We start from the raw sequence: 25,591 nt of genomic DNA, 5'->3' as shown, positions 1-25,591 counted from the left end.
CGCTGTACTGGACTTTCGGAGGGCTGACTTTGAGCTGCTCAGGACACTAGTTGGTGGAGTCCCTTGGGAGGCGGTTCTGAAGGGCAGAGGGGTCCAGGAAGGCTGGGCGCTCTTCAAGAGGGAAGTCTTAATGGCGCAGGAACGGTCTGTCCCCACGTGCCCAAAGACGAGCTGGCGGGGAAGAAGACCGGCCTGGCTGAACAGAGAATTGTGGCTTGATCTTAGGAGGAAAAAGAGGGTTTATAAGCTTTGGAAAAGTGGGCAGGCCACTAAGGAGGACTTTAAAGAAGTAGCGAGGCTGTGCAGGGACAAAATTAGGAAGGCCAAAGCTCATCTGGAGCTCAATCTGGCTACTGCCGTTAAAGATAACAAAAAACGTTTCTATAAATACATCAACACAAAAAGGAGGACTAAGGAGAATCTCCATCCTTTACTGGATGCGGGGGGAAACTTAGTTACAAGAGATGAGGAAAAGGCGGAGGTGCTCAATGCCTTCTTTGCCTCAGTCTTTAGTGGCAATACCGGATGTTCTCTGGATACTCAGTACCCTGAGCTGGTGGAAGGGGATGGGGAGCAGGATGTGGCCCTCATTATCCATGAAGAACTGGTTGGTGACCTGCTACGGCACTTAGATGTGCACAAGTCGATGGGGCCAGATGGGATCCACCCAAGGGTACTGAGGGAACTGGCAGAGGAGCTGACCAAGCCACTATCCATCATTTATCAGCAGTCCTGGCTATCGGGGGAGGTCCCAATCTACTGGCGGCTAGCAAACGTGACGCCCATCTACAAGAAGGGCCGGAGGGCAGACCCGGGAAACTACAGGCCTGTCAGTTTGACCTCAGTGCCAGGAAAGCTCATGGAGCAGATCCTCCTGAGAGTCATCATGCAGCACTTGCAGGGGAAGCAGGCGATCAGGCCCAGTCAGCATGGCTTTATGAAAGGCAGGTCATGCCTGACGAACCTGATCTCCTTCTATGACAGAGTGACGCGCTGGGTGGATGAGGGAAAGGCTGTGGATGTGGTCTACCTTGACTTCAGCAAGGCTTTTGACACCGTCTCCCACAGCATTCTCCTCAAGAAACTGGCTGCTCTTGGCTTGGACTGGCGCATGCTTCGTTGGGTTAGAAACTGGCTGGATAGCCGGGCCCAAAGAGTCGTGGTGAATGGAGCCAAGTCCAGTTGGAGGCCAGTCACTAGTGGCGTCCCCCAGGGCTCGGTACTGGGGCCGGTCCTCTTTAATATCTTCATTGATGATCTGGACGAGGGCATCGAGTGCACCTGTTGTCGACGGGAGGAAGACACAGACGCTCAATATGAGTGAACAATGAACTTCAACTTTAATGGATAGCTCAGTCGCCTTTTATCTAGTTCGAACATAATCAACTCATACATATTGCAAAAACTAAGCTCAGCATTGGCTAACATTTCCCGCTCTTTTCAGTTTGTTCCTCCTTCTTTTAGCCACCGTCCCGCCTTAGGGACTTTCCCAATCGCTCAAGGGCATCGTGTCCTTGATCCTGATTGGCTCTCAGCCAGCTGCGTACGTGCCAGACTCATGTGAGTTGAGTACGGTACTTTACTAGCCCATTGCCTCCTAACTGCCCAACATCAACATGTCCTATTTCACTTAACCATTCCTCCACATGCACCCTCAGTAAGTTCGCAGATGACACCAAGTTAGGTGCGTGTGTCGATCTGCTTGAGGGTAGGAAAGCTCTGCAGGAGGATCTGGATAGGCTGCACCGATGGGCTGAGGTCAACTGCATGAAGTTCAACAAGGCCAAGTGCCGGGTCCTGCACCTGGGGCGCAATAACCCCAAGCAGAGCTACAGGCTGGGAGAGGAATGGTTGGAGAGCTGCCAGGCAGAGAAGGACCTGGGAGTGATGGTGGATAGTCGGCTGAATATGAGCCAGCAGTGTGCTCAGGTGGCCAAGAAGGCCAACGGCATCCTGGCTTGTATCAGGAACAGTGTGACCAGCAGGGCTAGGGAGGTGATCGTCCCCCTGTACTCAGCTCTGGTGAGGCCGCACCTCGAGTACTGTGTTCAGTTTTGGGCCCCTCGCTACAAGAAGGACATGGAGGTGCTTGAGCAGGTGCAGAGAAGGGCGACGAAGCTGGTGAGGGGCCTGGAGAACAAGTCCTACGAGGAGCGGCTGAGGGAGCTGGGCTTGTTCAGCCTGGAGAAGAGGAGGCTCAGGGGCGACCTTATCGCTCTTTATAGGTACCTCAAGGGAGGCTGTAGCGAGGTGGGGGTTGGCCTGTTCTCCCACGTGCCTGGTGACAGGACGAGGGGGAATGGGCTTAAGTTGAGCCAGGGGAGTTTTAGGTTAGATGTTAGGAAGAACTTCTTCACTGAAAGGGTTGTGAGGCACTGGAACAGGCTGCCCAGGGAAGTGGTGGAGTCACCATCCCTGGAGGTCTTTAAAAGACGTTTAGATGTAGAGTTTAGGGAAATGGTTTAGTGGGGACTGTTAGCGTTAGGTCAGAGGTTGGACTCGATGACCTTGAGGTCTCTTCCAACCTAGAAAATTCTGTGATTCTGTGATTCTGTGATTTCTGAGATGGTGTGTTAGTGCCGTCACAGAACATTCACAAATTAACAGATGTTTCTGCAGTGGTTTCTGTTACAGTTGCAGAGTCAGAGAGTGCTGAGGTTGGCAGCCACCTCTGGGGATCATATGCTGCAGCCCCATTGCTCTGAGTTGCCTGGGGCCATTCTAGTTGTGTTCTGACCATCTCCAAGGATGGAGACTCCATAACCTCGCTGGACATCCTGTCCAGTGTTTGACCACTCTGAAAGTAAAATTGTTTTTATTATGCTTAGGTGATGTACCAGTCATCTTCCTCACTCTTATATTTGGAAATAGCTTCCAGGGAAGTGGCTCCATCGCATTACTAGGGGATGAGGTAAGGCTGAACAACCATTTTTTTCACAGATCCTCCTCCTTGCCCTTCTTGAAGACTGGAGTGTCATTTTCTTTCGTCCAGTACTTCTTGCAGATCACCACAACCTTTCAAAGATAATTGAGAGTGGCATCACAATGACACCAGCCAGCTCCCTCAACACCCATGGGTGCATCCTAGCAGGTCCTATGGACTTAAGCGTGTCCAGTTTGTGTAAGTGCTCTCTCACCTGGTCATCTTCCACTGACAGCGAGTCTTCTTTGCTCCAGACTTTGTGTTTTTCAGTTTTTCATGTGGAAAATAACTTCTGACACTTGCTGCTAGAAAGTTTTAAAGTCTTTATTCATTCAGAAAATAGAAATTTTCTATGACAGAGTGACGCGCTGGGTGGATGAGGGAAAGGCTGTGGATGTGGTCTACCTTGACTTCAGCAAGGCTTTTGACACCGTCTCCCACAGCATTCTCCTCAAAAAACTGGCTGCTCTTGGCTTGGACTGGCGCACGCTTCGTTGGGTTAGAAACTGGCTGGATAGCCGGGCCCAAAGAGTCGTGGTGAATGGAGCCAAGTCCAGTTGGAGGCCAGTCACTAGTGGCGTCCCCCAGGGCTCGGTGCTGGGGCCGGTCCTCTTTAATATCTTCATCGATGATCTGGACGAGGGCATCGAGTGCACCCTCAGTAAGTTCGCAGATGACACCAAGTTAGGTGCGTGTGTCGATCTGCTTGAGGGTAGGAAAGCTCTGCAGGAGGATCTGGATAGGCTGCACCGATGGGCTGAGGTCAACTGCATGAAGTTCAACAAGGCCAAGTGCCGGGTCCTGCACCTGGGGCGCAATAACCCCAAGCAGAGCTACAGGCTGGGAGAGGAATGGTTGGAAAGCTGCCAGGCAGAGAAGGACCTGGGAGTGATGGTGGACAGTCGGCTGAATATGAGCCAGCAGTGTGCTCAGGTGGCCAAGAAGGCCAACGGCATCCTGGCTTGTATTAGGAACAGCGTGACCAGCAGGGCTAGGGAGGTGATCGTCCCCCTGTACTCAGCTCTGGTGAGGCCGCACCTCGAGTACTGTGTTCAGTTTTGGGCCCCTCGCTACAAGAAGGACATCGAGGTGCTTGAGCGGGTGCAGAGAAGGGCGACGAAGCTGGTGAGGGGCCTGGAGAACAAGTCCTACGAGGAGCGGCTGAGGGAGCTGGGCTTGTTCAGCCTGGAGAAGAGGAGGCTCAGGGGTGACCTTATTGCTCTTTACAGATACCTTAAAGGAGGCTGTAGAGAGGTGGGGGTTGGCCTGTTCTCCCACGTGCCTGGTGACAGGACGAGGGGGAATGGGCTTAAGTTGAGCCAGGGGAGTTTTAGGCTAGATGTTAGGAAGAACTTCTTTACAGAAAGGGTTGTGAGGCATTGGAACAGGCTGCCCAGGGAAGTGGTGGAGTCACCATCCCTGGAAGTCTTCAAAAGACGCTTAGATGTAGAGCTTAGGGATATGGTTTAGTGGAGGGCTGTTAGCGTTAGGTTGGAGGTTGGACTCGATGACCTTGAGGTCTCTTCCAACCTAGAAAATTCTGTGATTCTGTGAAATGTCTATCAATGGCCGTGTACTTATTACAGAGGAACAGAGTTTGCTAATCTTATGCAACCTAAAGAAGGAAGTTGGCAGTGGCTGGAAATCAAGAATACACTATATCTTGGGGGGATTTTTAGTTTTACATTGAAACCATTTCAGTAAACTATTCCTACACCTTTATGATTTTCTATTTTTATGCCATATGAAGGTTACATCAACAATGGTAGTTTAAAAGGCAAAGGACTCAGTTTTGTTTCTCTGAAATCAATGGTGCCTTTAGCACCATTATTAAGACAGTTTTTGTCACTTCTGCAAATTCCTCCAGACTGCAAGATTCAAAGGGTTGCTCAACTCTGCTTGTATGTCCTTACAACTCAAAACAAGCTTGTTTGCATCCACTGCACCCGATTCCTTTGTATTCTCACCCTTATGAGCTTTCTTGCTTCTGCCCATGCCACATTGCCTCTCTCATAATGATCAAAGATATGGAACAAGCTGCACTAGTGCTACAGTCTACCAACATGTGAAAGTTGGAGATAAGATGAAGTGAGGAAGTCAGAGGGGTTGGAAACTAGGGTTAGAAACTTCTGAGAGAAAAATAGGAAAAATTAAATGGGGGAGCTGAGGTAGGGGGAAGAGTTCAGCTGAGGTAGGAGACTGACAGGGCATAGAGCATTGGCCCTGTGGAAGAGACAGCCACAGTGTCTGGAACAAGTGTATAAAGCCAGGGATGGGAAAGAAACATGTAAGTCCACTAGGTGAAGTTCTCAGCCAGCCCAAAAGCAAGTGGGTAGCCTCTGCTTTGTCTTCCATTTTCAGTGTCTGGCAAGTGTGGAGACAAACCTGCTGCTTCCATCATGTCCTCTGTTAGCTCAAACAAAAGAGGTTTGTTCTGTAGTCCTAAAAGTTCCAAGCTCAGTTCCTTCCAAGCTTCCAATTCCTTCTGCACAAAAACACAAACCCTCTATGGCTATCTAAAGAACCAGACAATGCAAATCCCAAGCTGAGAAATGACTATTTATGCAACCCAGAGCTCTCTGTGGTAGAGAGCATGCTATCTCCTGTGGCTTCTTTTCCAAAACACTGCTGACCATTAGCCTGTGATCCTATTTTTATGCTCTAAGATTGAAATACTTCAGGAAAATACTTTCAGGAATGATGGGTGCAATGCACAGGACCCTGTGGAGCTCCAGCATCTCAGCTTTATCAAAAGATTCACTTTGTCTCTTTCACACCACATTGTCATGTACCATAGTCCTTTCTTTCTTCCTCACAGCCTCTCTTGCCTTGAGTATTGGAAACCAAAAGTTGACCTGAAAAGACAGAAGTACAATGCTAAGACATAGTATTACTGAGTTAGAGATCACCCAGACACTAGCATCCTGTATAGTCAGTATTGAAATCTATTAAAAAGAAATAAAAGAAAAAATATGTATGTGTCTGCAGGTGTTTGCCTGGATTTACCATAAATATATGCATGCGTATTTATGTTTCCATTACTGCATATGTACATATATGTATGGGGTGAATATTTTTACAGGCAAAATATTATATATTATCTTTCATTTTGCTAAATAACTGCAACTTTCTCAACATTAAGGGGCTTCTCACAAATGCCTAACATTTCATAACTAGACTGTAGGAACACACTTTGTGCTGGAGGTGCTTAACATTCATGAAAATCAAGTTTATCCTCTGGATAGCTCTAAGTCTGAGGAGTATTTTCTTGCCAGCTCATGGCCATTTGGGTGCATCCATTTTGTGTCTGTTACATGTGTATTGAAGGGCAGAACCAAACAACCATGGGATATAAGCTTATGGATAGGCAAGCCATCTCTTGCCTCTGGCCTCTGCAGGCAAGCACTGGAAAAAGTCTATTAGAACGTAACTGAACTTAAGAAGTGTTTAAGTACTTCCTGGGTATGAATCTGGCTATAATACTGAGTGAGGGAGACTTTTTTCCCTCATGCTGATGGCTTACCGTTCTAGCAAACACATTCTTTGCAGTTTTCTCTTGTAGCTTTGCTCTTTTCTTGAGTAATTTTGCATGCAAATAATGTATCCGTTTTATCTCAGCATCAGGATAGAACGAGGTTGACACAAGTATTTTAAATTGGGTCAGGAGGCCAGAGAATAACCCAGAAATTATTAAGAAAATGATGATGATTCCAAGCTGGATCCATGTCGTGGAAAGATAGAGCTCTGGCTGAGGGATGCAGTCATGCTTAAACAGGGAGATCTTGAAAGGATCGTTCTTTACAATAAACTCTCTCACCCCAATGATGAAGTTGTTCTCATTCCTCTGTACAAGAAAAGGTAAAAAAGAGAGTTGATTATAGTACAGGTTCCCTCCTTTTTTCATATTTCTGCTATTGGATATTCAGATTTCCAAAGGACCATCAATTGTTTAGTACATCCATTGTCTATGAAGGACTGGTCATAATAATATATTAGCTATTTTTAAAATGTTTCAGACTCCTTTTTCACCATTTTTCTTGGCACATTGTTTGCACTGTTAAGAACTTACCTTCTCAGTGGATCTGGCAGAAAAAAGAACTTTATCTGGTTGTAGTGGCTTAACATTTTTTATTTTTATTTTTCTGTATTTTTATATTTTATATTAATATTTGAGCAACCTGGTCTAGTGGAAAGTGTCCCTGCCCATGGCTGGGGGGTTGGAACTAGATCTTTAAGGTCCCTTCCAACTCAAACCATTCTGTGATTCTACGGTTTTATGAATATGTTCCCACTCATGAATCTGCTCAGATCCTCTGTTAGAGGGTCATTCCTTCTTCCTTTGCTCTTTCTAAGTAAAACAGCAGCATAGAGCATGTTCATTCCTTTGGTTGTGGCTCAGTGTTTGATCAGCAGTCCTTCCACATCTACCTATATAGGTGCTCTGACTACAGGGTCGTCACACAAACAAAGCCACTTCTCATCTGCTATTGCCTTTGCTCAGAAGAGCTGATGACTGGCACTGCTTATAGACTGAAATGCTGAATGAGAGGGACTAAATATTGCTGCTGGGACCAGGATTTCATACTGGCAGGTGGCTTTCTGCTCAGTGAGTAAGAACCCTGAGTCATCCAGACCTCTCCTCTGACTATATCGAGGGTATACATAGCTCTTCCCTGTGGCTTCTCTAACCATCTCACAGAGGCCGCATACTTTTGTTAGAAAATTGTTAGATAAACCAGTACCCAAAAGTATGCCACCCATGTCTTTCTGGTGGAAAATTAAGGGGAAATAGGCCATGTCTTGTTCCAATCTATCTCATTCCCTTGCATTCCTTAACTAAATCAATGTATAAGCAAAGAAAAACTGCATTAGGAACTCAATATGAAGCAGAGTACAAATACGTGCAGATCTTAACTCTTTGTACCTATAATAAATATCTCAAGACACTGCTGAGTCTGTCCTGCTCACCCAGGCAGCATTTTAGGCTCTTCCTCTGAAATCAGTAACCCTGAGGCTTGTTATAACAAATCTGTGAAGATTAAATTTTATTTTTCAGTGTGACTAGCTTTCAATGGGGAACTAGAAACTATCTGATGATGGCATACTTTTCTGGATTTAGAGATAGTCAAGCAGTTCTCCACATGAGTGAGCAGTGCACATGGAGCAAATTCATGGTACAGAACTCATGAATCAGCCCGGCAGGGTCAGGATTGAGCCCTAAATCAATGAGTGGTGGGAATCAGTTCCTTCTTAGCCCTGACTTGGATTACCCTCAAGGCAGCTCATGATAATGGACTGTCCTCCAGGTAAGGACAGAAACACAAGTGAAAACACATACAGAAATACATGAAAGATAGCTGAGGCTACAGTAAGCTGCTTAAGGCTCTATTCAGTTGGTTTGAATATGTCCAGGGATGGAGACTCTACAACATCTCTCATCAATCTGGTCAAGTGTCTGATCACCTGTACAATAAAAAGGTTTATTCTTACTTTGAAATGAAATTTCCTTTAATTTGTGCACATTGCTTCTTGTTCTTTCACTAGACACCACTGAGAAAAGCCTAGCTCCCTCTTCTCTATGCGCAAACTCCATTAAGTATTTATACACATGGTAAGTTTCCCCTGAGCCTCCTCTTCTGCAGGCTGAGCAGCCCCAGGTCTTTCAGCCTGTCCTTGTACCACAGATACTCCAGTCCTTTAATCATCTTCACGACTCTTAAATCACCCCTGTATATGCACGTTTCTCTTGTACTGGGGAGCCCAGCACTGTTCACAGCACTCCAGAAAGGTCTTACCAGGGTTGAGCTGCGGTAAAGGACCACCTCCCTCAACCTGCTGGAAGCACTTTGCAGTGCAGCACAGGATAGCCCTTTCTCTGCTACAGGGGCACTTTATGAGCTTGTCGTCAACCTGGTGCCTACTAGGACCACCAGGAAGGTTTTCTGCAAAGCTACTTCCCAACCAGTTCGCCTGCAGTATGTACTCATGCATTGGGTTGTTCCTCCCCAAGGAATGCAAGACATGGCATTTGCCTTTGCTGAATTTTGTGCTGTCCCTGTTGGCCCATTTTTCTAGCCTTTCCAGAAGTGGCAGCAGAACCTTCTGGTGTTTTAGTACTTCCTCCAAGTTTAATTTTATCTGCAGATATCTGTGACTATGCTTTGTCCCTCCATTTAGGTCATTAATGAAGAGGTTTAGCAGTACAGGTCCCAGTATCATGCTCTGGGGAGCACCACTAGTGGCTTTGTACCAGTAACTGGAAACTTGAACCCAGAAGTTCAGCCAGTTTTCAGTCCACCTGACTCACTATCCACTTATCTACAGCATGCTTCATCAGTTTGTCAGTGAGGGTATTGTGAAAGACAGTGTTGAAAGCCTTACTAAATGCATAATATGCTGTTCTTTGCTGCTCCAGACTTCCCTTCTCTGGTCTCGGAGGCCTGGGATCCTCCCACTAAAGGCAGAGCTGAAGAAGGCATCAAATACCTTGGCCTTTTCCACGTCCTTTGTTACTGGGATCCCTACTGCAGTTATGAGTTGGCCTACATTTCCCCTACTCTTTCTTCTGCTGCTGCTAGACCTACAAATCCTTCATGCTGCCCTTTACCTGCCTTACCTCTTTCAGCTCCAGGTGGGCTTTGGCTTTCCTGACCCCATTCCTTCACAATCAGACCATGTTTCTGTATTCCTCTTGGGTTTCCTGCTCCTGCTTCCAAATCATCTATGCTTCTTTTATACATTAGAGTTTTGTCAGGAGCTTGATTACCTGCTTGTCAGGATGGACCATTCTTGAGCTTGGAGGAGGTGGATTTTGAATATCAATGAGCTCTCCTGGACCCTTCTTCTCTTAAGGAACATATCCCAGGAGACCAGGACCATTTCCTACATCTGGTTTGGTGATGTGAGAGCACAGCTGCTGTGTAGCAGCAGGGTTTGTATGAAGGGTACATCCCCCTTAGCGTGCATAGCAGTCTGTCCTTACAATACATCTCACATTAGACTGACTGAGGAAGTGATGAAAGCTTCTCTGCTTTGCATGGTCATCTGACCTCTTCAGGTTGGGTCTGACCTACACATGCTGATCAAACAGGTAAAGTCGATCCAATAGTTTTGCACCTACTTTCTTTAAAGAAAGTCTGGGTATCAATTAGAAGTTAGCAATCTCTGTTCTTTCGGAAGCAAGTGGTTTTCCACTGTTACAACTTGGGAACTTTTGGCTTATGTCTGCCACACAAATTCTGAATTTCTCCACTATTTGTTAATGTAGAACTGTTCAATAATTTAACTTCTATCCCATGGGAATGTTTGATATTTTGATATGTCATAAAAAATGTCAATGTCTGAATTACGACAGAATCTGGCCAAAGATCTGACTTCATTTCAACTCATTTCAGCAAGTCATGTTTGCCTGAAGTGCTCCCATGCCTCAGGCTTCCTTCTGCTTCATGGTTCAGTCCCAACCAGATGAACACAACAGGACCAACAGACTGCCACAACACAGAAAGCAAAGCCTGGAATGGTTTAGCTGTGTGTCACAGAAAAAGTGGTCTGTGTGAGGAAGCCAGCTCAGAGACACAAAAAATCACATATGCAAAAGTGAGGAGGGGAATCTCTCTGCCAATGGACTGTTCTGCTAACTTGTAATTTTGAGATATGCCCTTATTTCATTTAGCACCTTAGGAATCTTATTTTCTGGATCTGCTTTTGGCAGATGAATTTTTGGGGGATGGGGAGAAATGAGAATGCATTCTTGTTATTATGAGGTCTAAGAGGAGGTAGTAGAATATGCTATGTAAGAAAAGATTGATAGAATAAAAAAAAACATATATCACAATGCATTATGCATATGCCTTTGGGAAATACTTTAAACCTGAACTTGCAAGCTCTCAAAGGGGGCAACTTTTCTGGGCCCATGCAGCACCACACACGTCACCCACTCCAGTGCTGGAATTTCCTGCCTTGGAGGTATTCAGAGCTGGACCAGACAGGATCCTGAGCAATATGATCTTACTCTGAGATTGGCCCTGTTTTGAGCAGGAGGTTGGTCTACATGTCCTCCAGATATCCCTTCTAACCTAATTATGGTTATCCATGCCACTGCTGTTCCTCCTAAAAAAAATCTTCAGATTCGACAATCTGTTATTATTTTGTGTGTATGCAGCCATGCCTTCTGAAATGATGATCTCCTCACATTGCTCAGCTAAGGAAAGGCAGGCATCTCTTACATCAATGCTAGAGTGGTATTTTGACTTTAAAAGTGGTACTTCACAAATATCATCATTGTGAGCTTCCAATTTTATGTTTCTTGTTTTCTCTGCACATATATAAATATTAAATCCATTCTTCCCCTATTAACCATTCTCGAGAAATATGATGACACTTTCAAGAGTGCAGAGACTTGTCTGGTTATATCCAATATACATATCTATAAAGGCAATGGCCCTTTTTGAAACAAATGTATGAGTTACAGTGCAGTGGAAGAAATGACAGTTTGTTGGCTGTGCTTTTGCTCCTGCAGCTGCTGAAAATGAAGGAGAAATGTTTAGCACTAAGTTAAACTGAGAAATACAAAATGCTGATAAGTACTTACTTGCTGGAAGAGGTTGATCTGAATCTCCAGATCTGGTAGCTCTTGGAGATGTTTATTCACAGAAATAATTAGCCAATAAAACAAATAATCTACTGCAGCAAACAGAAGCCAGATGCAAAGATGAACAATTACAGGGAGAAAAAAATACTGTATGTGTTTTCTCTCCTTCCTTGTGAGGCAGAAAGATGGGATTGTCACATAATCTTTTCTTTCTTTTTTGTTAAGTGGCAGAAGGCCTGGTCTTTGCTGTTGCTTTTGAAGCTCATCAAATGCAATGAACTGTTTTGTGATATAAGTATTCTTAAACTTGACACCATGAGGGCCCACAAATTTTTTGATAAAAAGAGCAGTTCCAAAAGAAACTAGAAAAATCCCTACTATAGGCAGTACTTTCTGGCCTATATAGGGCAATATAGTCAGCATAAAAGATATCTCGTTAGCAACTCTTTGTATTTCTTGTTTTGTGTCATTTAGCTCTTGTTTCAATGCATCATCTGAAATTGAATTAGATGTTGTAAACTCATGATTTAGCAACAGTATATCTTTAGGCAGTTTAGTGGAACGCTTGGCCTCCTCATAAATCCATTTTATTGCCTCAACATAATATTTTATCAACTCAAATTGCTCAAACTCTAAATGGCAGGTTATACTGTCTGCCAGAACCTTCAGGTTGTGAAAAATATTTTGGATATTGCCAGCCACCACGACACCTGTACCAGCAGTAATAAGGGCGTTTCTTCCTTCTCGCAGCCCACAGGAGAGAAGGAACAGGGCACTGAAGCAGCGCAGGTGCTTGAAACAGCAGAGCGCGACAGAAAGCGAGATCCAGATGAGGCCAGAAACCAGTAAGGGACCCAGAGGCTGGTGAGCCAGGGAGAAGCGGATGCCAAGGAAGAAGAGAAGGCTTGAAAGGAAGCCAACTGCAGAGCAAACAGCAAAGAGCTGTGTCAGATACTTCCAGCCTGGCTTCCTTTCTGATACAAAAACTCTCCAGGCATCCTGGGCTGTTGAGACAAGTGCTTGCATCTCCTTCTGGTAGTGGCTGACACTGTAGTGGCCGAACCTGGAAAGAAAGGAAGACAAAAATACTGTTAGTTACAGGGTGACACTATTGATAAAGTGCATTTAACTGACTGACTGATTCACGTTACAAAAAATGTAGGTCTGACTCATGTGGGTGCTGAACTGCCCTGCATGAGTCCCAAATCTTAGTCCTCGGTATCACATATGCAAATACATCAAGAGATGATTATAAAAGTTATTCTATCTTTTCAAAGTGTTTTTGTAATTTTAGGTTACCTAGCCTACCTCAGCCCTCAGTGCTTCCCCTCAGATGCTTGCTTTGCTTCACAGCAGCACCAGAAAGACAGAAAGGGGAGCGTGGAAACTCCCCATAGGAGAATCTCCCTATAAAACCCCATGCAGGGCAATGTGGCTTGAAACTTTGGGGAGCAGCAAAATGGGGAGAGCAGCATATGAACGCTGCCCAGGGACAGGGAATGAAGGCCTCCTTCGTCTGGAGGTAGGTCAGTACAGAGGGAAAATAGTGTCTCAGAAGCATCATTCCTTCACTGTGTCTCTCCTGGGATAGCACAGCTATGAATTGACCCATATACATGGTTAACTCTAATTGCTCATTCTTGTCACCTTTTTTCCTGCCTACCAGCATGCCCATACTGGAAATTTATTCAGTTTGATTGAAGACAGTATTTGCCCCATGCTCACATCTTTCCTTCTTCTTTTACAACATATTTATAAGGCAATTTTTCTTTCCAAATATGCTAGACTAATTTGTATGCATATTAGCCTTTTAACATACTAGAACAAATAAAATACTAATTAAATAAAATAAACTGTTGCAATTTTGCCCTGTAATAAGGAACAGTTGTCTTCGCAAATACATCCTGAAGATATTACTTTGTCTTTTGTTTAGCTTGAACACAGCAGGTAGCCAGGAACTAAACTATTATTTAATACACATACTGTGTTTTCCTGGCATTTGACTTCATGAATTCTGCTAGCATTCACTGTACCATTTCCCCCTTCCTCTCTTTATTGTTATTTATTTGTTTTGTTTTGTTGTTATTGTCAGATCTGCATGCGACAGGAGGGAAGGGTGATTGGACCAGGCAGATCCTCCCTAGTGCTGAGGGCTGTACTGGAAGATGCTCTGTGGTGGTTTTGGTGCTTAATAGTTTCTGCAGGGATAGAAGGTGGGCAGCAGTAGAGTGGCCTATGTCCCTGGCACTGCCACTGTTTGGGAAGACTAAGGAAATTGCTTCCCTCCAGGGCCTTGGCTGTAAATAACAGCAATTAGCAGCTCCTTCTCAGGAGACAAATTAGTTAATTAATGTCCACAAAGTATTCAGGCAGCTGTAGGTAGAAGTCACCACCTCTTTGGGAAGGTAATGTGGGGAGGGGAGGTAGCACACAAGACGCTGGACTACGACTTTGCAGGATCCTTAAACGCTGCCTGCTGCTGGGTCTTCTTGTAGGTCAAAGGAAAGTAACCCTCGACAGTGAATAGACCTGGAGTTCTGTTCTTGATTTAACAGGTCTTAAAAAATCAACTGCAAAAACCCTAGCATTTATGTAACGTTATGCAAAGACTTCTGTGTGAGAAAATCACACATTACTAGTTTTGTTTTGCAGCATTGATTTCACAGCTGTTCTCAAGTATAGTTTCTGCATGGTCTTGTGTGTTTGTATGTATGGTTATTGTTTATTCCTGTCAATGTTTATAAGCATATGGTAAATAGGCTGCAAATTGTGACAGAGTTTGACATGACTGCTTCTGAGAACTGACAAAAAAGAGTTGAGAACAAAGCTGCAGAATTAACGAAAGCCATACTGCTGGACCAGGAAGCTGGAGACTGGCAAAAGATGGATAGAATTTGAAAGTATTCAAAAAGCCTCCTTTAATAGATGGATTTAGTCCTGTTACACACTTGCATAAGGGATGACTGCACTACTCAGCAAAAATGTGGTAGGTTTGTCCCTAACATGCCTGAACCCAAATTTTTAATGCAGAAAAAGCATCATAAGGAGCCACTGATTCTTGGAGCTAGATGCTCAGGTGCTTTTGCATGATAACTGAAGGTTATAAATTTTCCTGACCCCTGCAGAGCCCATTCCTGAGCTCAGTAACTACAGGTTCAGAGTCCTGACTCACAGCACACATCTCCTGGCTTTTCTGGTACCTCTTTCCCCCCTAAGACATCAGCAACAGAAGTAGATACTAAGCACAGAAGAACACAGAGGTTGAAAACAGGAGGCTTAAAAACTGTGGAGACCAAAAATTCTTGTATCAGCATGCACTTAAACAGCTGTGAGTACTTTGGAAGGGGAAATAAAATTCTGGCTCAGAGTTAGAAATAAAATCTTTTGCTCAGCTAAAGAGGCTAATTCTTCAAGAAAGAATAAACCTTGAGAGCCTTCTGGAATGATTCCTTTTGAAAACATAACTCACAAAAGCTCTCCAGAAGCTGCTAGGTGTAGATACAAATTCCATCAGGAAGGTGACAAGAAAAAAAAAATAATTTAATTTCAATTGCAGTCTGAAACAAAGCATTTTTTCTTCTGTCCCATAACATGTACTAATGTGGCAGCTGCTACCACTATTAATGTAGCATAAAGAAAGAATGAGTCTTGGAAAGCAGTTTCTTGTTCTTAAGTGTCAGTGTCTTTCCACCACCGTTTCTTGTGATGTACACCACATAGGGGAGCTGGAAATTCTTGAGCCCCAGCTCTGCCTTTGAATCTGATTTTTCTGTAGGGCCTGTGGGAAACCATCTCCGAGCCTTAGTTTCCCTTTCTAGGAAATGCTTACTCAGATCTGGAAGCATGATGTTCATCTACCATATGGCATGCTGGCAGGAGTAATTATCAAAACAAATTATTTTCAGCAAGAAGTTTGGTCCATAATTCTTAAGGCTTGTAATGAGATTAATGCAATATAATTAAGAGATGCCTTTTCTAGATTCATTTTAAAATTAAAGAGGAGAATTTTAAAGAGGATCATACTTATTATATTTCAGATAAATAAATATGTAGGGATAAAAGAGATTTGATAAAATAGTGATCTGAGATAAAAAGATCATACTTATTTTATTTCAGATACTGGCTACAGTTTTTAAGTAGAAGATAAGTGCATAGCATTGAGAGTCGCTAGAAAATATCTTTCCAGCTCACCCACAAGCTTTCTGTTAGAGCTGTGTCATTTTCATACAGCACTTGTTCATGCCATGTATGATTTTTTTCCTTGCCTGCTATGGGTACTTTTTCATAGTCATTGTCCTAGCAGCATGGTCATCTTCACTGTCAGTTTGGTCCTGCCCTAGCTCCTTGCTCTGCCTATTACTTGCTACAGTTACATAGGCAATCCTCGTATTTTCAGGGAGTATGTCTGAAACTCTATCTTCTGCTTGATTAGAGGTTATTACTTGATGTAAATTTCTAGTATATGGATTATCCACCAATGCAAACCCTTATCCAAGTTTTAATATAATGGAATATAATGTCTTCCTCCTAAAAAATGTATAGATGGGATTTAGTAATTTAAAGAAAAAAAAAAAAAAAGAAAGAAAACAACAACAAAAAAGATTTACTATTTTAAGATGGGATCTACTAAGATTGTATTTACTAATTAAAAATAAATAAATAAATGAGATTTATGAATTTATTAGCTTTCATGAAGTATCTTGGAAGGTTGATGCAAATTATAAGTGAAGGTAGACAGTAGGGACACAGCTGATTTGGCAAAGTATGACAAACAGAGTCACATATTTCAGCCTTCTTCCTATTTTGCCGCAGGCCTAACCCAGACAAACCCTTGGGACCACAGGTCACATTGAGTTAGGACTGATGAGTACCACCCCATTTTTGCACCCTTGCATGGAGTCTTTTCACCAGGCAGCCCGTTACTTGAGCAGAGCTCAGGAGGAGCATGGCCACGTGGCAGGCCCTGTGCCCCGTGCTGTGCACTGACCTTCACAAAAATTAGATCCAGAGAGCCACTAGGTGAAATGGGAAACATATCCTGCTGATGGTAAAGATTCAGCTACACGGTGATCTTTGCCTCATAAATCTGATTTGGATTTTATACAAAAATAAAGAAGAGAAAGCACACAATAAGAATATAAAAACAAATATTTCCTTTTTTGGCTGTTTCATCAGCCTTCTTTCCCAGCCTGGATCACTTACATTGAAGTGTAAGAGAATTACTTCCCTTTTTTGGATACATTGGAAAAATACAATGGTGAGCTACAGTTTAGTAAGAAACAAAAATACCGGAGGGAGACCCACATTATTTCTTTTAGTCAATGCAAGGCATTCAGCTAAGAAATAAAAGCCCAATCAAAAATCCATCATCATTAGGGCAACTATCCCAGGGCTTTGTTAGACCCCTGTCATTGCTTGTGTTCACATTCTTTGTTTTTGACTGCAGAGGGAAGGAGAGTAAATGCTATAAAGCAAAATAAATGCATACAAGGACTAAAATATATGGCCAAAATATATGGCCAAACTACCACCGCCATTAACAACAAAATATAACAACCCAAATAAAAATAATAACTGATCAAGATCTCTTTTTTTAATTCTTTTAAATATTGTCTCAGGAAAATTTTGAACATCGCAAGATATTACCAAGTCTTTAGGATTCTACAAGTCAGTTAGATCTCACCTAATATCAGATATCTATATTGTAATGTCAACATCTCAACTACCTGTCTTTACGTCAATGAGGAGGAAAGTGCAGCTTCCCAGGGGCATACTTCAGACCTGTTTTAGAAGTTTATCCTTGCATGAGATTAATTGCATCCTTTGAGAGCTTTGACTTCATATTTACTATGAAAAGACTCCGGATTGCTCAGAGACACCTATTCAAAGTCGGGTGAGATGAACTTCCCTCTAAGTGTCTCCATTGTAGGCACAGGTACTCAGAACAGGACACAATGAACATACCATGGGCAGATGTAGAAACTGGGCAGCCATGGAAAGAACACAGAGCAAGAAGCCACTTTTCTAATATTGCTGTGGACAGTGTTATATTTTTATGTTCTGATAAAGCAGACCCACAGATGTCTTTCACTTAAATCACCAGCAGGAATGAGGGCACAGTTTCAGAAACTCAAATAGTAGTTTGCATATTGACAAAAACTACTCTGCAAAACATAGAAAATGCCACTGTTACAGAACATTACATTGTCCCTTCTCCTACATATAATAGCTCTGTACATAATTTTTGGGTTCATAAGTTCATAAGATTCATAAGTTCATGAAACTGAATTGTTTCATGAGCCTTAGGAAAAGTCCAATCAGTAAGGTGATAACAACTATCTTAGGGCAAGTTCCTCTACTTCAGAAGAGCTAACTCAGTCCACATTTAGCATCCACCGTAACTTCATATGAACTCTAAAGTGGGCAATACTGGTGGTAGGTGGATGTTTGGACCAGGTGATCTTAGAGATCTTTTCCAACCTTAATGATTCTATGATTCTATAAAGTGTTACTTACGGGCCTTCCTGTAAAGCGCATGAAGAATCTTCACAGTGCGGTGTCTCGCGATTTTGGTGAGAAACCAAGATGGGCACTAATAGAAAATTTCACATGAGTAATTTGTTTTCCATACCCTCCCTCAATGAGTCAGGCATGTCACAATTTTGAAATAATTGTGGTTTTGACAAGGATTCATGAGGAAGTAACTTATGCACAAGACCAAAATTAGTATATAATTTGCAACTGACAGTTTCTACCTTTTTTTTTCTGGCAGAGTAATAGATATCAGCAAATGAGTTTTGGCCCCAGATTTCAATGACTTAAATTTATGTTGAATAATGCCCTAGGTCTGGAACATCGAAGCTATTTTGGTGCTTCCCATTGAAACTAGTAGCAATTCAGTGCCCAAAGAACTTCAAAGTTTTAATCATTTTATCCCTACAAATGTTCATACTGATATCTGTGTAAATATTTCTGTAGTCAGTCTGTCAGAATCTGGCCTTTATACCAGTACCTGCCTTAAAAATCCAACAAAGATGCTCAAAATATGTAGGCTGTAAGATGGGGGGAGCTCTAAATTTAAAATATCACTTTTGTACATGGTTTTAGAATTGTATTTCTGTGTTTTCCGGTGAGGGACAGAATAGCAGCAGATATTGACATGGCACATGCATTTTCAAAATCATCTACAGGTATTCGTTAATTCTAGTCCAGCAGGCACTTTTTGCATGCTTTAGGAAACATCTTGTTATTCATAGTTATTATCTTTATCATGGAAGACCTTTGAGGCCTCATCATGAATAGGGATTACCACTGTACAAATACACAACACAGAAAGTGTCCAGCTCACAGTCTAGGTCTGGCAGGAAACCACAGCATGATGAGCAGTGGTCACAGCTTAACAGACACTTAGCAATTACAGGGCTTACATGTTTGGGGGGTTTTTTTGCTTTTTTTTTTTTTTTTTTTTTTTTTTTTAATAGATACCCCAAGGAGGATAGGAAAGCAGAACAAAACACCCACAGCATACTAAAAATATCTAGAACTTCATCTAATGAGAAATTCCAACTTAATTTTACTCTTTGGGGATCAAATGACTGGTGGCTTATTTATTGGTAGGAAAGAGATTAAAAAGAAGCATAATGCTGATTGGGAAAATTACTTTGGGACTGCTAGGAAGTAGTGTGCTTAAACAGATGTCATCAAGTTTGGTGTCATTTAGCATTAAAAATATTTGTAATTTTAAAAAATATAATCTTTATTAACCAAGAGTTTAATTCAAATATTTTCTTCTAGTTTGGGCTGCTTAAGAGAATCACACCCCAGGGGTGCTCTGTTCCTAGCATGGAGCCTTTCTTACTAGAGAGTAACCCTTTCCTGTGTCTGGAGTGGCAGCACAGGTCATCTACATTAGGGATTGTGTCTACAGTGACGGTCAGGTGTAGATGTCCGTCTGCATCCAGCTCCAGACTCGAGTCCCACATTCATTGCTAGCACCTGTGACTTGGGGTGGGAATTAGCTGAAGAATGTCACTGATGGAAAGACATAAACCCTACTGCGGTGCCTTTGTACAGGTTTACCCTTGTCTTCCTGCAATGATGAACTGGATACGAGTGAGGCTGAGCATTTTGCAGCCCACTCTAAGATCTGTTCATTGGACATAGGTACTTAGGTGCTACCTAAATACTGTTTAAATCACCTACCTCTGGTTTTGGCTCTTGATCTTCTTGATCTTCTTTGTCTCTTGATACTAGAGAAACAGTCAGCCAAAAAAGAGGTCACCATGGGCACTCTCATGAGCCATACCAGACACATAAGACACATGAACTGTGTTATGCTAACAACTGTGGCAAGACTATCCTGACCACAGGTATGGCTTGGGTCAATGGGAATTCTTGTGTAGGTAGCATGATTGTGTAAACAGTTTATACAAAGGAACCTGTGATAGCCTAAACAATGTCCTCCTCTGGGACATCAAAAAGCTATCAGCAGATGACAGTTCTATAGCTATTTACAGATCACCAGCTACCCAAAACTTGCCTAGATTTGTTTTTGGGCCCTTATGTGTCTCACATCATCCTGTCAATTATGCAACTGGCATGGAGTCTTGATGCCATAAATAGGGTGCCCCAACACCATCTCATAGTAGCTCTTGTTCACTGGCCCAGGGGTGCTGTCTGGCAAAGGAGACATCTGGCGCTGTGATGGAGAACATGAGAGGTCAAAAACTTTCCCAACTGTTGCTTAATGGTGGGTAAAACTAATTGTTAATGGTACTGTACTTTGCCTATACAAGCGTGCTTTTCCAATTGCTCATACTTAAATTGCTTGCATCCCATTCATGCTTGATTATCCTGATAACCAATGTGTGTAGTTATAATAAAATCCATCAGAGTTGGTCTGTGGTCTTTTGCCATCTTATTGTATTGATATCCAAAAACCTTTGTCCTGTGACAACAGCCCAAATGATGGGATGGAGTGCACTCTCAGCAAGTTCATGGATCAAAATATTATTAATTTAGTAGCTTTGAGATCCTAAAGAGCAGGTGTAATCAGTTTGTCTTCCAGGAGTTTATCTGCATAAAGGAGCACAGAGTAATTTAGAGACTTGATGTTGGCAGCTTAAATACCCTACAGCTTTTATAACTTGCATAAGCTGACATATGATCTCTTACTTTTGCAAGACAATAGTTTCCCTGCAGAGAAATGATAAGCTCATTTATCAGATGTGGCAAATGCATTTACTTCTTGTTCATGGTACCAAGAACAAAAATGGTGAGAACTGCTAATTTGTGACCAAACATGAAATGAGCTAAAAAAGTGGGAGAGATTTCATTAATATCCTGAAACAGGAATACAATACACAGCAGAGACTTTTGATAACTTTTGGTTCATTCAGTAGCTAAATAAGATCATATTTCTTAAAATTTTCTGGAAATTTTGTAAAAAAAAAAAATAAATTTTTTTTTTTTTACTTTAATCTGACCTTGGGCAACTTTAATTTTACTTTAAATGAACAATGGTTTTCAGCAGACACTATGGTTTTGTATGCATATTTGTGTGTATCGAGGAGAAGGAAAGATCCTTCTGGATACCCATCCTCTCTTCTTGAAATGGGTCATCAAGGCCATGTGATAAAGGAAGAAGACTAAGATTTACTTTAAAGGAAATCAAAGGCCGATATACATCTTTACAACAGCAACATAAGTAGTAAGAGGATTATAATTGACAATCTAGTAACCACCTATGATACCTTTCCAATAAAATTCTCCACAGACTGTCTCTTACAGGCACTTTCAGAGCTAACTTGCATTTACAGTTTTGCTGTTTATGTTTAAACTTCCAGATCCATTTTTGGAATAAAACATGTTGAATGCTTTTCTCAGAAATGGCATAGGTGGTAATGTCCATTGCAGAAATGCTACCTACTTGACCTAAAGAATTCTAAATTGGTGATTAAGTCTCACGTACACTCTGATTTCAAAGATCCAGGGCCACATATCCTTCTCAGTTCTGTCTTCAGTATATTTGTGAACTGTAGAATCCAGTCAGCAACTAGAGTGCTGGCATGAACATTATCTATTTGCCCTTGGTTGAAATGGCTCTGCATGTAATTTTCCAAACAGCTGGTTTTCCAGCAGGTACTGATAGTAGTGAAGTAGCAGGTCTTACTGGTTCACTGTGTGACCAAGCTTTCCCTTCACAAAGAAGCCATAACCCTGCTATTTCAAGAGCAGCTACCAAAGAAGTTCAGAAAGCTGGTAGGCAGCAAGACAAAAATAGCATAATGCTTATAGCATCTAAATTATGCATAATGTAGGGATATAATTAGATATAATGGACCATCTATAACTTGAGAAACTTTCTGTTCATTATACGAGGAATGAATTAAATAATCCTTTTAGCAGAGCATATCCTTCATAACATTATATAAGGGAAAATTCTGTAAAGTGATCCACGTAAAGGCATATTAAGTCTGTCATGGTTTTGGCCGGGACAGAGTTAATTTTCTTTGTAGAGGCTCATACAATGCTGGATTTTTGATGAAAATAGTGGTGATAACATACTGATGATTTTAGTTGTTGCAGAGCAGTACTTACACAGAGCCAAGGACTTTTCAGCTGCTCAAGAAGGCTGGGGGTGCACCAGGAGCTGCGAGGGGATGAAGTGGGGACCCAGACTGACCAAAGAGATGTCCCATGCCATGTGGTGTCATGCTCAGCAATAAAAGCTGGAGTAAAGAAGGAAGAAGGGTGGACATTCAGAGTGATGGTATTTGTCTTTCTAATAAACTGTTGTACATTATGAGCCCTGATTTCCTAGGAGTGCCCGAACAACTGCCTGCTGATGGGAAATAGTGAATGAAATCTTGTTTTTTTTTTTTACTTCTGTGCATGGCTATTTCTTTACCTGGTAAACTGTCTTTATCACAACCCTTACGTTCTTGCATTTTTACCGTTCCAATTCTCTCCCCCATTCCACCTGGGAAGAGCAAGTGAGCAGCTCTGTTGCATTTAGCTGCCTGCCAGGGCTAAACCACAACAAAGTTAGACAAAGTCTCTATCTATACCAGCATCCTAGCCTTGACAGCAGCATGTAGCAGATGTTTATAGAATCACAAAACACTGATTTTTGGTACATCTGGGTATGGTCTCAGTATTGCTCAAAACCCCATCCAACCTGGCCTCAAACACTTCCAGAGACGGGGCTCTGGAAATTCTCCAGGCAACCTGGGCCAGTGCCTCACCACCCTCATAGTAAATAATTTATTCCTTATATGTAATCTCAATCTACACTCTTTTAATTTAAAACCATTGCCCATCTTTCCTGTAGTTGCCCTTTTAAAAACTGAAAGGCCACTATAACATCTCACCAGGCTGAACAACCCTAAGTGTCTCAGCCTGTCTACATAGGAGTGGTGCTTCAGCCCTCTGATCATCTTTGTAGTCCTGTATGCTGCAGGCCCCAGAGCTGAACACAGCACTGCAGGTGGGGTTTCACAAGAGCAGAGCAGAGGGGGACAACCACCTCCCTCACCCTGCTGGCCACACGTCTTTTGATGCAGACCAGGACTTTCTGGGCTGCAAGCACACATTGCCAGGTCATGTTGAGCTTCTCACCAAGAAACACCCCCAGGTCCTTCTCCTCAGGGCTGCTCTCAAACCATTCTCCACCCTGCCTGTACTTGTGCTTGGGATTTCCCAGGCCCAGATGCAGGACCTTGCACTCGGCCTTGATGAACCTCATGAGGTTCACACAGGCCCACCTCTCAGGCCTGTCCAGGTTCCTCTGGATAGCATCTCTTCCCTCCTGCATGTCAACTACACCACACAGCTTGGTGTCATCAGCAAACTTGTTGAGGATGCACTCAATCCATGTCCATGTCACTGACAAAGTTGTTAAATAACACCAGTCCCAATACATCAACCCCTTTGGGATTCTGGGATTCTGTAACAATCGAGATTCCTGTTGGTCAATTTGTTCTTCAGACTCTGAGGCCCCTCTGAATGGCAGCACAACCATCTGGTGTATCAGCCACCCTTTCCAATTTTGCATCATTTGCAAACCTGCTGAGGGCACTCTCTGTCCAGGTCATTAATGAAGATGTTACACAGAACTAGGCTGAGTACCCATCCCTGGAACACACCACTAAATGACCTTTGTCTGGCTGGATTTGTACCACTGTTCAAAACCCTCTAAGGCTGGCATTTCTGACAGTTTTCAGTGTACTTCATTGTCCATTTATCTAACCTATTACTTTGTCAGCTTGTCCATCAGGGTGCTACGAGAGACAGTGTTGAATACCTTACTGATGTTCAAGCAAGCCATATCCACGGCTCTCCCCATATCCACCAAGCCAGTCACCTCAATGTAGAAGGGTGATGAGTTGGTCAAACATGATTTTATCTTTTTAGATCCATGTCAAATACTCCTTGGAAATGTTTTTTAGAATTGGTTGCTCCATTACCTTCCCAGGGATCAAGGTGAGACTGACCAGCCTGTATTTCCTTGGATCCACCTTCTTGCCTTCCTTGAAGAGTGGAGTAACATTTGCTTTCCTTCCTTCTTCAGAAACCTCTCCCAGTGACTACCTGGAATGCTGTCTGTTTTCTAGTTATACTGTTGTGCAATTAAATAAAACAGTTTATAGGCAAGTCTTCCCTCTTCACTTTGGAAATTGTGCAGCAATTCTTAATTTCTTTTGGACTCCAGGAGGAATAGAGTCTCCCACAGCACTGCTACAAGCAGTGGGAGCATGCAACAAAAACTTTTCTTCCATGACCAGCCAGTTATAGCATTGAGAAAAATTCAAAATAATCCAAATGTCAGCCAGCTCAGAAGGTTTTTACCAAAGAACTGGACCCAAAGACAGGGTGGCAGGAATTTTTGCATCAAGCTACATATGAGAAAGGAAGTGATTTGTGGGCATCTGGATATGATATTTTCTTTATCCTTTATGGTTTCAAGAGCAAGGAGTTGTGGACACATAGACTTTAAACTGAGTCCTGGAAGTGACTGGTGTCAGTGCTCCTAGCCTCTCCTACTCTTTCTCAACCTGTATGCTGCAACTAGGGACAACTCTCAGCTGTGGTGGTATCACTGATTTTGGGACACTTCCTTTACAGCAGAATACTTCAGTGACCTGCTCAAAGCACACCCTCATGTATCAGTACAGCTGTGAACCATGTTCTCTGGGACCAAGGTGGACACTTGCCAGCCAGCAGTGCCCACATCCAATGGGTCACAAACCACAGCAACAGCCTCCATTGGGGCATCATTTCCTCTAGCTAGCAATAACTGCTGGGGCTGCCTGGATCCTGGACATCCCTGCTAATTTTGTCCAATACTGACCACTGTAAAATAGTGGACAGTCTGCTAATTTCAATGGCACCGTAAAGGCTGCAGTTTCTTTCTTCCTCTTTGTCTGCTGCTGCAGTATGTATTCTTCTGCCTGCCCAAAAAAAAAAAAAAAAAAAAAAAAAAAAAAAGTGAGGATGGTTTCAGAATTTCCCCATTTTTCTTCCTAATCCCTGCCCAATGGCTAGCAAAATTTGATTGCACATAAAAAGTATTTAAAATAGCATTGTTCAAGATCCCACTGTTCTGGCAGTTTCTTAATGCATTTCAGCTGATAACGATGCTGTGATTAACACAGTTTTGATAACATGTTTTTTTATTTACTGTTTTAATGTGCAACCACGATGCATATTTCTTTGGGTTTTTCTTTAGAATGTTGAAGGTTACTTTCTTTTCTTGACATATCTGTGTGCTGCAAGAACAAAGTGAGTTCAGCGCTGAGAACACCGTGTCACATTTAAATCATTTACTATTCTTCTCTGCCTGCTTCTGCCTCAGGAAGACCAGCTAGCAACTAATAGTCTTTTCTTGTGGCTGGCTTCCAGAGTGCCAGGAAAGAAACAAAGATCAGCATTCGTAAATATTTGTGCTCTTGGTTTTGAGTCATGGTTTTAATTACTGTTTCTGTTTTACCACTACAGCAGAAATTTAGATTAAAATAAGACAATTATATTTTATTTTCTAAATATCAGAGGAAATGAAATAATGACAGTGGATCATT

At 42.6% G+C, this 25,591-nt stretch overlaps 1 protein-coding gene across 2 annotated transcripts; it reads right to left on the bottom strand.

Moving 5' to 3' along the window:
- Positions 1–4,481: 4,481 nt before the first annotated feature.
- DCSTAMP (dendrocyte expressed seven transmembrane protein) lies at positions 4,482–24,947 on the bottom strand. 2 transcript variants are annotated; one of them, XM_084509031.1, is made up of 5 exons: positions 24,865–24,947; positions 18,030–22,243; positions 11,514–12,576; positions 6,447–6,767; positions 4,482–5,778 (listed from the first exon to the last, which is right to left on the bottom strand). In XM_084509031.1, the coding sequence occupies exons 3-5, from the start codon at positions 12,537–12,539 to the stop codon at positions 5,695–5,697; spliced, it is 1,431 nt and encodes a 476-aa protein (XP_084365157.1). In that variant the 5' UTR covers positions 12,540–12,576; positions 18,030–22,243; positions 24,865–24,947; the 3' UTR covers positions 4,482–5,694. The 2 variants fall into 2 exon arrangements, with proteins under 2 accessions (XP_084365157.1, XP_084365156.1); XM_084509030.1 differs by lacking the exon at positions 24,865–24,947 and having other exon boundaries at positions 18,030–22,831.
- Positions 24,948–25,591: the final 644 nt, after the last annotated feature.

Source organism: Aythya ferina (assembly GCF_964211825.1).
Source record: "Aythya ferina genome assembly, chromosome: 2".
Taxonomy (NCBI): domain Eukaryota; kingdom Metazoa; phylum Chordata; class Aves; order Anseriformes; family Anatidae; genus Aythya; species Aythya ferina.
This window is presented reverse-complemented; position numbering and strand designations above follow the sequence as displayed.